The 12,589-nt window shown below is 44.7% G+C and overlaps 3 protein-coding genes across 4 annotated transcripts in view; 2 read left to right on the plus strand and 1 right to left on the minus strand.

Annotated features, from left to right (window-relative positions):
• The window catches only part of LOC126565188 (zinc finger protein 845-like), a 252,910-nt gene that overhangs the window by 233,651 nt on the left and 6,670 nt on the right, over positions 1-12,589 (minus strand). The window lies entirely within an intron of this gene.
• The window catches only part of LOC126557700 (T-complex protein 1 subunit zeta), a 315,666-nt gene that overhangs the window by 228,095 nt on the left and 74,982 nt on the right, over positions 1-12,589 (plus strand). The window lies entirely within an intron of this gene.
• LOC126558610 (uncharacterized) lies at positions 1,357-2,441 on the plus strand. Its single transcript, XM_050214655.1, has 2 exons — positions 1,357-1,759; positions 1,891-2,441. The coding sequence occupies exons 1-2, from the start codon at positions 1,357-1,359 to the stop codon at positions 2,439-2,441; spliced, it is 954 nt and encodes a 317-aa protein (XP_050070612.1).

A 12,589-nucleotide genomic window follows, 5' to 3' on the forward strand; every position in this document is an offset into this window, starting at 1 on the left:
TACAAGCACTTTCATTTTCACCTGTTACGATTATGGTAATAGTCCAAAATGCGTCAGCTTGATTTACTGACGAGGCCCCTACCAAATGTTTACTAATTTGTTGCCATACTACTTCCGCTTCGATGCGTAACCGTAATAACGAAACCGAGTGAAAATGGTTCTTCTTACCGACCCTTTACTCGTTCCCGAGACTTCTTCCTGCACCAGACCAAAAATCACCGTACAAATTACACGAATATATGGCAGCCTAAATGGTTGCTCGTTTAGCAAGCCAGGGGCTATTGAAAAACGATTGCACAAACCTCAGCCGTCCGGTTGGAGCTGGGAAAGTAGCTGCATGCATTCCAAATGAAAACAAAAAGATCATAAATTGAACGCGTGACCCTAACGGAAGTACGCGATACAGTTTGTGGGTTTATGTTTTAATGGCGCCTATGCTATCACAATGACTTTTATAGTGGTACATTGTCGTGCAAACTGTACTCCGGAAGTAAGCGACACGCTCCTAAGCAAAGCTGACCAGTCAGCAAAACTGGTCAGCTGGCGTAAAGCTTCTCATTGTGGCGATGAACACCAGTTTGTTTGGTTAGTTTAAGGAGAAAGTGATCATTCTTGAGCGTAGCCGCGTGGCCATCGCGAGCAAGTAGGGCTTCGAAGACACTGGGGAAATGCGGTCGAAATTCTTCCCCGCCACAAAACTTCGCTGGCCGCGCAAATGTGTGCGATCGAGCAGGGCGGGAACGGTACACGCTGTCATGAATACAAAATTCTGTCAATGGCAGCATTTTTTGTGTACGCCAAATCGACGAAATGGAGCATTGGCTGAAAATCGAAATGCTTCACCAATGTTGAGGGTGTCCCGCTTTTTTTTCTTCTTTCATTGCTTGGCCGATTGCATCTCTACGCACACACACACACACTCCGACACGATCACACCGAAGCGTATGCATGTGGTGGCCAATAGCAACTACCCGATAGGACGCTTGGTCGATCGGTGTGGACGACCAAAAACGGTCAAAGCTCACCTGTTGGCTTATTTGGTGACGCGCTGTACCGTAGTGCGGCCGCATTCAACGTCGCCAACCAGCGTCGACCAGCACGCAAAGAAGTGTCCAGGGGTTGGAAAGTCTCGTGTGCGCATTTCGGACGTATAAAACAGTGGTGGCGTTCCAAATACCCTATCATTAGCTTTCCGTCATTTGCTTAATCAACATACCACCCGCACCCAGGACATTTGCGGTAGACCTGCAACAGAAAAGTAAGCGAGAGTGCGTGTGTGTGAGTGAGTGAGTGAGAGCGTGTTGCTACTTAGTTATCTTGAACGCAGGTTGCATCCTTGCGATCCTTTGAAACGAAATGATGCCAGCTCGATCCTGTTCGATGGTGTTGGTGGTAGCTCTCATTGCTACCATCGCTTCGGGAGCTTCGATTGCGTCCAATCTGGTCGAGGAGGAGCGACCAAGAATCGCGAGCAGCGAGGAACTGTTATCTTCGATTGTGAACGAGTGCTTCGATGGTGCCTCGGTGATGGGTTGCCTGAAGGGCAAAGTGCTGCTGTATCTGGACGGTATGCTGGGACTTCGAGAAGAGGAAGCACGTTCCTTCAACGAGCGCAACGTCGATGAAGTGATCTTCGATCGTGTTGGACGTGTGCTGGCCACCCACGAGATCCGTGTTCAACTGCCGGAAGATACCGTCGTGAGCTATCGTGCCGATAAGGGATTGGACATTGACGTGCTCCCGGCAGGACTTGCTACTGGTGAGTAAAGTAATATTAAAATATGCGATAAAACACACATTCACACACGCCTACACACCCGGACTTGGTACTAACCAATTGCCCCCCCTCGTCCAACCCCTCCGTTGTCGGTGTGTCTTTCGCTCCAACAGAAGCGGCCCGTGGTCATTTACTGAAGAAGAAACTCCTGCTTCCAGTGTTGCTGCTGCTGAAGCTGAAGATGAAGGCGCTGATGCCGATCTTCCTTGGGCTGATCGGACTGAAGGCAATGAAGGCGCTTATCCTGTCCAAGCTGGCCATTACGCTTGTGCTCGGTTTCCTGATCGCCCAGCTCGTGAAGAAGTCCGGACTCGGTATGCCCATGTCGATGATGCCCATGATGCCACCAGCTCCGGCCGCTGAGTATGGAGCGCCTGTGCCCGCTTCCTCTACGCCTGCCTCCAGCTATGAACCCTCGTCCTGGGAATCATCGTCCGGACCGTACTCTCGCCTGTGGGAACCGTCCACATCCGGATCGTCCCATAACCTCGCGTACAGCTCGTACTACCCCAGCTCGAGCGGTTCCAGCTCGTACACGGCATACAATGCTGGCTCTAGCAGCTCGTCGTCAGTCGGCTCCGGTAGCTCCTCCTCTTCCTCCTCTCCTTCCTCAGGATCCTCCTCCTCGTCCTCTTCCTCGTCGAATGCAGCGCACGCTTACTAGAAAGCGGATTGCAACGTACCAGTCACGTAGTCCACCCGTACACCAAAGCAAAGACGCAAAGTAGCCCCGGACGCGTACTTTGAGCCATTTCTTCCGGGAGGCCAACAGTAAGAGAGAGAGCGAACAACAAATCAAAACTCAATCCCCCAGGGGGGTTGAAACGAAAGGCGAAATCGTCAACTGGTCATCACCACTATCCCCTCATTGGAGTTACCTTTCCAATCAGTTACAATCGGAGGAACTGTGGCCCTGTGGCTGTTGGGGATTATCTGCATCATCCGAATACATCGCTGTTGAGTTACTGTTGGCTTGGGGAAGGGTAACTAGTTTAAGCCCTTTCCTTCCCTTTCCCTTTCCATCCTTGCGATTTATTTATTGTCTCCCCGCGAAACGTTATTTATTGAATGAGGAAATAAACAAATTAACGAAAATCTATCAACACGAACTTTGATACGATAATGCAATCACCTTGCTGTGTTTTATTCTCGATGTTGCATTGATATTCTCGAATTATTGCATTTTTCAATTGTAGAGCAGTGGAAAGCTTTGCACATTAAAAATACATAAACTATAACCATCTACGACATTTTTTCCTTCGAGTTTTATTTTTAAAGCACGGTTGATCGAGTACTTCCGTTTCCAATACATCCGTTGGAACAATACATTTTTTAAATTAAAAATAAGTGAAAAACTAATATCTAAACATATCTCGGCATTTATTTCAAATGTTGAATTACGTTTGCAATACGCTGAGAAAAATGCGTCTTTTTAGATACTGCAAAAATAACAATATTATCCGTAAAATGAAATCCGGATAAATTCCTTCTTAATGTATATAAATTATCAATATGAAAATACTGACAAAAAAAAAACTTTGTCCAAGAAGGTTGGTTTTCGCACGGCCTGAACGAAGGTCAAGTCCTTCGTTCCCTTCTACTATCCAACTAATTGGAATCATTAAGCATAGTAAGCCATATGGACAACATGATCTCTAAGGTCGTTAAGCCAAGAAGAGATACAGGTAAATTATGCAATATACATAAATAACAATTTACAGTAAACTGACTTCAATGGCTGTGATGCTACATTTAATTTTAGTAAATTAATAATGTTTTTGAATAAGCAGAATACGTTCTCGATTTTGTAACATTCATCATCGTTAAATGGTTTCTAAGCCGCTTTTTTTAAATAAAAAGTCTAATTATAAATAGTGAAACCGTCAAACTATTCAATAACTAAATGAATACTGACAAACAGAAATATCCATCACCGCGACACTTCACCACTGTACGTTATGCTTTTCATTTTTATGTAACGCCTTGTAACGCTTCTTAGCAAAGACACGCTCCACACGCTGCTCGAATATGTTGAGCACTTTGCACGGTGGGTCTTTATTTTTCGAGCATGGCAAATTCAGCTTGTAAAGAAATGAATTAAAGGAAATAGGATTTCTCTAGGGGCGGCACGGTGTTGTAGGCGACAGCGGCGCCGGTCTTAAAACGGCAGGACCGAGGTTCAAATCCCATCCGGACCGTGTACCCGTAGTGAGGAATGACTATCCTACTACGTGCTATCGACGAGTCTAGTAAACCATTTCGATGGCCGGCATGACCCTAGAGGTCATTAAGCCAAGAAATTTAAATGTGATAAAACTTTTAATTTTAAAATACAATCATGACTATTTTATATATTCAAGTCAACCGCTGTACTTCAAATTCTGGCTGTACTGCTAAATACAAATTAATACTGCAATGATATCTAGCAGCGGAATATTGATGTCAACGTCAATGAATCGTGGAAAAAAAAAGTTCACAAACATTATAGTGCTAATATTTATTTTTATAAATTTGGATCTAGCTCTCAAATCCTGCTTTTTTATACCCATTTTCTTTAATTCATTCAATCGATTCATTTAACTAAAAGTATTTATAATAATTATGTGCAAAATATCTCGTAACTGAAAAACCAGTTGCAGCATGGAATAAAACAACGTTCTATTAGCTGCTAATGGTGGCTGATGCGCCCACACACCAACGTTCCCAGCCAACCTGACCGTACGCAAAGCGCGACAAGATGCTGTCTCGCGCGGTGGCGCAACTACGTCGGACAACTGAACGGAACGATGACGTACTTTAACAGACGAGTCCGACCGGCCGACCACCACCGTCAGGTGGTCGGTGCAAACGAAATCGAAAGTGTTTTAATAGTTCATTATTCATCCGTTGCTTTTTCACCGACACTCGGCTATCCACCCACCCCCATCCCCTAAAAGGGACCGAAATGGAGGGCAGCGGGGAATCGCGCCGGACACACGTCCACATTTCCTTCCTTCCTTCCTATTCTATGATGCGGCTGCCCAACGAGTGCGCTGGTCTAGCCACACTCGGCTCATTTGCAACTCGTTTCTTTCATTTTTTTTTGCGTTATGCTGCCCGCGCTGCTGCTTCCGCTCCATCTTCTCCTCATCCACTTCCTTTTTCGCCCTCGCAGACAATTCGCGTGAGCTCTAACGCGGCTGATGATTTATTGTTTGCCTACCGGGCTTAATGATGATGTTTATTCCATCACTTATCCCTTGTTGACTTCCCTTGCTGATCACCTCCACACCCGGACGGAGGAGGAGGCTATCGCATCGGGACCTTTTTAGATTGCAGGTGATGGTTTTATCAACGGGTGATTAGTGATCGGTGTGAGTTAAAGATTACTTGTTAAGAAAAGCCTGCAACATGAACAGGAAGATAAAAAGTGCTGCTTTCTTTAAAAGACATTTCTTTGGAACGATTGTCAAAGGAATCGAGAATCGCATGAAACATCGTAATGTAACAAGAAATCAATGCTTTCGGCTCAAGATTTTAAATTCAGCATCTAACATCAGCGAAAGGTTTTCAGTTCAATATCTTCATCGTTGTTTCAACCGTACTCCAACCAAACTGGGGAGTTTCCTCCCATAGAAGAATGCGGAAATTGTTAATGTGTTGCTTTTTCTTCTTCTTTCAATTCATGGTTTTGTTTGGAATGTCAAGAGAAAATTATGCCTCGTAACGCGCTACGCCCAACGCTTCGCTGCTTTACCGATTCGCCGTAATTAAGCGATGGTCTTACGCGATCGACACTTGGACACTATTCGGATCAACGAACGATTATGTAACCTTTGCTGCATTTTTCATCTACCACTGGGCGAGTGCACTGTCGGTGTTTCTACAAGTTTCGCTGAGGTCACGAATGGGTTCAGAGGCACCGTAGTGTCAAGTCATTTTCGAAGATGACGATCTTTGTTGTCTCTACGTGGGTTTCTTGTAGGATTAAATCTAATAGCATATGAGGAATCCTTCTATGGCTCGTATGGAAGAGAAATGGCAAAATTGTTTGTACGTCTGGAAGTCACAGTGATCGGGAAAACGGTTTAACTCTATAACTGGGACCAAAGTATCATTGGCTGCTCGCTCGCGATGCAGGAAGTGTTGCATAAAAGTGACTATAATTACACCCATTCAGGGGAATGCACTAGGTGCGTTCAACCTGCACCATTTAGTGTTTGTTTTCTGTAACTTGTCACGAACCCATTTCCTGCGTGACTAGTTGTATGCTTCCTGCGTTATATACATGCTTAAGCGGAGCTATCTAAACGGAGCTAATAAGCGGTTTGCTGTATAAGCCTACAGGACCTGATGTTCGTCCGGATGCACTCGTCCGGATGCACAACGCATTACATCACCCACAGTGAGGTGATAGCGAGCGGATTTGATAGCTGACGCCAAAAGTCATCTCAAATTGTATCGTCTTGCAAGCTTTTTTTTTGTCATGAAAACAAGAAACACAATCAAAATGTGCATACAGCAGTGTAGCTTTCACTGTTGCTAAGGTACAGTCGATTAATGGGATACGTTGGTCGTTGGTCGATTCGAAACATCATCCCGCCGATTCGGAAGGAAGGAAGTTAGCCTTAAGGCTTCAAATTTCCATCCCCCGCAATTGAGTCTGTGGCTTTGCGATACGCAGCAGCACGAGCGGAACGCGACTAACTTATTGGCAATTCAAATCTTCACACAGTATGCCAACGTTCGCCGATGGTGCAACAAAACGGATCCACCAATGAGTTGAAGACATTGGAGAAAATGTGTTGTACATTTTTCATTTTTCTTTGTTAATTTTTCTAATAATTTGGTGAAATTAAATAACAAGATGATAGGAAAAAGAGCAAAAATTAGCTTAATAAAATTAGAGCGTAGTAAAAAAACAAAAAAAAACAATCCAAGCAAATTGCTGGTAAAAATACACATTAAAATGAGATAAAAATAAACTTAAAAACTTATCGTTTCCATTAGTTATCATACCCATCACTCGTTGGATATAAAGATCCTTTACAAACGAAACCATCAATCAAAAAGCAATCTACAAGTACAATACGTCGCAAGCCAGCTTCGAATCTATTGACCACTGGTTGTGATCCCTGTTGTTGTCTCTCTGGCGCGAGAAGAGGGCAAAAGCAAAGCAAAACCCAACGACATCTTTCTGTTGATACAACCCACACGGACGGTTAATAGGAAACGATACCGACATTGAGGTGGTGTATTCCCTTCATCCCTTTCGTTATCGAGGCGATTTCGTTTCTGCTAAGGTTGATAGTCATTTGAGAGTCAAAATGGAACGCAAACTTAACACTTTTGATCCTGTTTGACGCTCCACAATATGGTTCTCGATAAAATCTAGATATCAGTTGGGAGGCGTACTTTGCTGCAGATCTTTTGCTCCAGACCATAAAGATCGCACGATCATGCATATTAGTAGTAGAATCAGAAGGTATGTTGAACTTTATCCGATCCGGCTACTCGGGAATGCTCTTTTGGTATGCAGAAACGGGATTTCTTTTTTTTTTATTGCCATCCCCACCCAGTTTCAGGGTGCGTCCGGTGAACCTTCGGCTGCGTCCGAATTTCTGTTTGCTTTCCCTAAAGGCTAATGACACTTTGAACCAAATTTACGCCTTCCAGCATAATGCAGCGTGCACAAACAGGGGATGACACGCGAGGGTGAGCACTTTGCAACGGCAAACGGTAGGGAGGAAACGATTAAATGCAACACTCATCAACAACAGTTTCCCGAAAAGACGTTACCCTTTCTGGTGCCATCGATGCTAGTGATATTATTATTATGTTGTGATTAGAACGGGCCACCACTTGAGAAAGGAGCATGTCGGTTGCGGAGGCGGGCGTGTGGTTGGTTGTAATGCTATTTATGCACTTTCCAGTGGCGAGTGTCAACGGTCAGTTGACAGCGCGCACCCCAAGGGAAAGAAATTCCAGGGAAGACCCGTAACTCGATCCGCTGGTGCGCACGATGTTCCCAGGAGGTTCCGTTGTACGGCAGGGTGTACAAGCCACGATCAAGCGGTGTAGCGGGCATCCCTCCACCCGACATCTGGACACCGCAAACAGAGTACCGGTGTCGGTGCGTGTGTGTGTGTTTTTGTTACTTGTGGTGAATGACTGTTTTTGCGGCGTTTCGCTGATTACGACAAATGCCGAAAATACTACGAAACCCTTTCTTTACGGGGCATTGCATCGAAAGCCGGGTGGGTTAATTCATTGCCGCCTGCGAAGCGATCGTAAAGCCGCACGGAAAGGCGAGTAGTTTGATTGTCGAAGCACATTAACACGCGTTCCGGGGAATAAACAATATCGGGAAGGGTTTTTTCTGTTTACATTTGCATAAATCCGACGATTTGTTCGCGCTCCACTACGCCCGGGAGGGCAAATGGGGCGTCGTGCGTTGATGAATGAAGGCAATGCAATGAGAGAGATGATAATGTAAACGCTTGATGGTGTAGATCGTATAGCAATTGTAAACAGTATTTTTGATTGATTGAATTTATGTTCACAAATTTTGGTTTATTCTAAACAGCTATATATTAAAATTGTTGTTTGTTTCATCATAATTTGTATCGAAATAGAATGGCATGATCAGCAGCAACGTTGAAGTTTGAAGTTGATTTTAATCAATGCAACTGTTCAGTCTCTCATTCTCAGTCCGCAGAATTTAGATTGAAGTGTTGTAACAATTTGATAAAATATTAAATTAAAATTACTCTTTTAACACGGACAACATGATTTCCAATAGCTGTTTGTATCGAGAAACTGACGTTGCTGCAGCTATTCTATCTACAAATGAATTTAAGAAAAACGAAAGAACACAAAAGAACTCTGCGTTTCAAAAAAAGCCCTGAAACCATTTGAAATACCCCAAATCGGAGTCTTTCAATCATTGCTAAACTCTTCATTACCAAACAATGTTGTTCTGCCTCGTGCTACCTGCAAACACGCTACCACAAGGACTCTCGCGGGAACAAACAGAAAAGGAACGTTAAAACCGATAACCAAAGGCGGCATGAAGGACCGCCCTTCCTCACTGGACCGTTCTTAACCGATTCCGCCTGCACAATACGGATCGAATGTCCCATTTTCCTTCCTGTGGCCCGATAAGGTTTCGTGGGCCCGATTGTATGTACGCACGCTTGAGCACGAGCTAAGAACACATGACTGCCAAAATATTGACAAAAATCATGTTTCGTTTTTGCCTTTGCGCACTTGATCGGAACTGTTGCTGCCGACCGGTCTCGCCCGGTGCGCCTTCTTTAGGCTCGCTAGCAGCCCAATATGGATATGGACGTTCCATTTTCGGCACCAGGTCCTTCTACGGTGATCGATGCATATCGGGCGAGCATTTTGAGCAACTCAGTGCGTTAGAAGTTGCGCTCGACAAAGGTCTTCACGTAGATCCTGCAGCTGGGGTTATGATCGGGACGATCGGGTTTGTTTGTGGTGGAGATTATCCTTGAAGCATAAGCACTTGTTGAGTGGATTTGCTAATAGTTTACGGACCAAAGAGCCCGCCAAAAGCCTTTCTGTTAATTTTTTTTTGAGGAATAGCTATTAAATCGTATGATTATTATAGCTCAAATCATTGGAGAAGCTATAGCGATTTTTGATTTAAATGGTCAATTCTATCAGGATATTGCTTACGTAGCATCCTCAAATAATTATTGAGGGTTAAGACGATAAAAGAACAACGCATAAGCGCATTTCCAAAATTCCATTTTTCGTCTTAGACAAAGGCTGCAAGAGAAAACAACACAATAACGTACAAAGGCGCAAACAAATACCACAAAAAACCCCTACACCGAATGTTGTCCTTCAAAGCATCGGTGATCCACATCCTCCTACTCATCGATCGACCGAAGGGCACACCGTACCGGGGTGCGGCTTCACCTTTTGAAGGCCATATTTGTGCATTGAGTCGCCGCAGTCATACTGCCCTGCTGCCCATCGCCCGAATGCTGCACACAAAATGTCGCGGAACCGAATTCTTACCGCTTGTGCTATGGCGATTGTTATAAACAGAACGGGGCAACATGTTCTGAACAGAAACCCGAAAAACCGAAAGTGCAGCCCGGCGACGGATCATTTTCGGGCGGCATTTGACGAGATGATGATGTTATTGTGTGTTGCGGCAATGCGTTTACCCCCATGGTCGAATGGCCACGGGTGCACATAAATCTGAGCATTTTACCGAGAATTTTCTTTCTTCGGCCTTTCCTCGGCTCCCTGTCGCTTGGCCCTGCGCATCGGTTTGCCGTCCGATCATCAGCGGATCAGCAGCACGGGATGAATTTTAACAGTCGAACATTTCGATGCTTTCCTAATCGGTTTTTATTTAAATTGATGACTCGTGCTCATAATTGTGCATGCCGTAGCGAACTACTAATGCGACCGATTGCACTGTCCCGTTGTCTGGGAATTTTTTCCCTAGAATTTCATGGTTCGAGCTCCGATCGCGGGCCAATCATCATATTCAGGATATCACAACCGTCCATGATAATCGAGCTGGTAGAATTTTGGCAGGACTACGGTCATGGTATTTCATAGGAAGCCATCTTCGGCAGATCCACCTTCCGTTTTGCGGCTCTTCCCGATGTAATTTGTAGCAAAAAATAATCATCCGAATCATAACACTCTCAGGACATGTATGCGAGAGAGAAAGGAAAAAAAATCACCCCTAAGAAGCCCGAAAATTTGATCGGTTGTAGCAACCGGGCTGCATTTCTTATTCAAATCCTGAAACCCATCCCGTGTGTGTTCAGATAAAATATACATAATTAGCCAGGAACAATGATGCGAACGGTGAGTGGCTGATGTATAGCCGACAAACCGACAGCAGCGAAATGATTCGTAACGTTTGACATCCACCATTTTTGGGAGGCAAAATCGTTTTCTGGAAAATCGGAAATTATCCCTACGGAATTATACAAATCAATCAATTGTCTGATCCCGCGTTACAGACGTTCCTACCGTTCAGCAGCCAGCGGCATAATTGCGGGTAGTTTATGTGCGGGAATCCAGGCGGAAATAGTTTGAAACCGTTTTAGGGAGTTGCATTTCTTCATTTGGGTGTATGGCGAAAAAAAAACAAGGTTTCTTAATAAAACAAAAAAGTTAGGTTCGATTTCTTTCGCTTCTCACGCCTCACGCTGTTGGTGGGGGCCTAATTTTATTTATTCGTTCGGCACCATGCATAAAATGTAAAACTTTTCCACGAACATTTCGGTAAATTATGTACGCTTGTCAATCGATGTCAATTAAAGGCAATCGAACGAAGTGTGTAATTTGCTATTATAACGTGCAATTATACGATTATCGAACACGCTTTGAAAATGGCGGCGATTGGTAAAACACATGAGCGTAAGCAACAAAGGAGTTTCTCATCGTCTTTTCCTTTATATTAAATTTATGTTAAAAAATATCATCAAGCTTAACAAAACGGTATAACCGAGTAAGCCCGGGATAAGGCAAAGAATAAGGAAGAAATGCCTTATAAATATGTGAAAATCTATTCTACACAAGCGGTGGTGACAATACGGCACTGTCATAATTAATTATAAATAAATAAAAAAAAAATAAACAAAACGTTACATATTATAAATTTTAGTTCAATCGTTTCTAAAAACACTTCGTCGTCGAAAACGTCACCAAACGGGAAGTTCAAATAAATTATTTATCGTCCATTCTGCGGGCCAACAGACGCAGACACTGCGACACAGGTCGACACATGGATGCCGTCCTGACAGCATCTGAATCGAGCTCGTTGATTTACGATCCCTCGAGCTCCGATCACGAGCGGTCCCGCTGCACTGCACCAGCGCCCACCACCGTGCAGCGCGAATAGTTCACCAGAGCCTTCCTCTCCAGAGCCTTAATTAACCGTACAATCCTGCAAACGCAACTAATACATCACGGCAATCACGGTGACGGCGAACGAGCGTCGGTATGAGTGTGTAAGCCGAGTAGCGCTTGTGCCCGTCTGGGTGGTTTGACTTCACAACGTTAGCGAACTACACAAAGGAGGATAAAATTGGACGCAAGTATCTCACACTTGCGCGCCGCAATAATCGACAATATTATTATTATTCATTAATCCGTTTATGCAGCGACACTCAAGGTGACTGGTGCCGTCTATTGCTCGGGGGCTCATTGTTTTCAAATTAAATTAAATAACGATAATAAGCAGAGCGCAGCCGTTCGCGCATTGTTCACCCGTCCCGGTTCCACTTTATGTTTCTCCCCTTGGGCTTGAGACGTGCAAGTGTGTGCGTCAAGTACTCCACCCGATCCGGATCGTACGGAATGTTCGTGGCACGGTGCTGATTGAGTAATTGCAAACCGTCACACCGTACCGTACCATTTCCTGGAAGCTGCGTCGGCCAGCGACTGCAACGGATGCAACACCGTACGGTTCACGCGCTCAACCTGGACGCTTTCGCTTTCGACGAGACGGATACGTGTGTGCGATCTGGATCTGGAGATGGTTCGATAAAGGGTCGGCCGGGAGGGTGCATTTTGCTATGCAAAACAGGGAACCACGTTGCAGCGATCGTGACTTATGACGTGTGCATTCTGTGCCCCGGCATCGGGAAACAGGTGCACAGGTCTCGAGCTTCGGAATAATTCTTTCCGTGTTTTGCGTGGCTTGTAGAACATCGTTCGGACATGGTTGTAAACTAAGGGCACACGACAGTTGTGCCGTTATCGTTCGACAAGGATCTGTCGGTTAATGCATGCGGTGGGTTTGATTCAACTAAAAGCGATACAAACTAC

The sequence above is a fragment of the Anopheles maculipalpis genome, chromosome 2RL (assembly GCF_943734695.1).
Source record: "Anopheles maculipalpis chromosome 2RL, idAnoMacuDA_375_x, whole genome shotgun sequence".
NCBI lineage: Eukaryota > Metazoa > Arthropoda > Insecta > Diptera > Culicidae > Anopheles > Anopheles maculipalpis.

What these genes read in the sequence shown, in the direction of transcription:
- LOC126558610 (XM_050214655.1), top strand. Translation starts at nt 1,357, where the DNA reads ATGATGCCAGCTCGATCCTGTTCGATGGTGTTGGTGGTAGCTCTCATT. An exon ending in CCCGGCAGGACTTGCTACTG is followed by an intron (nt 1,760 to 1,890) that starts GTGAGTAAAGTA and finishes TCGCTCCAACAG; the next exon opens with AAGCGGCCCGTGGTCATTTA.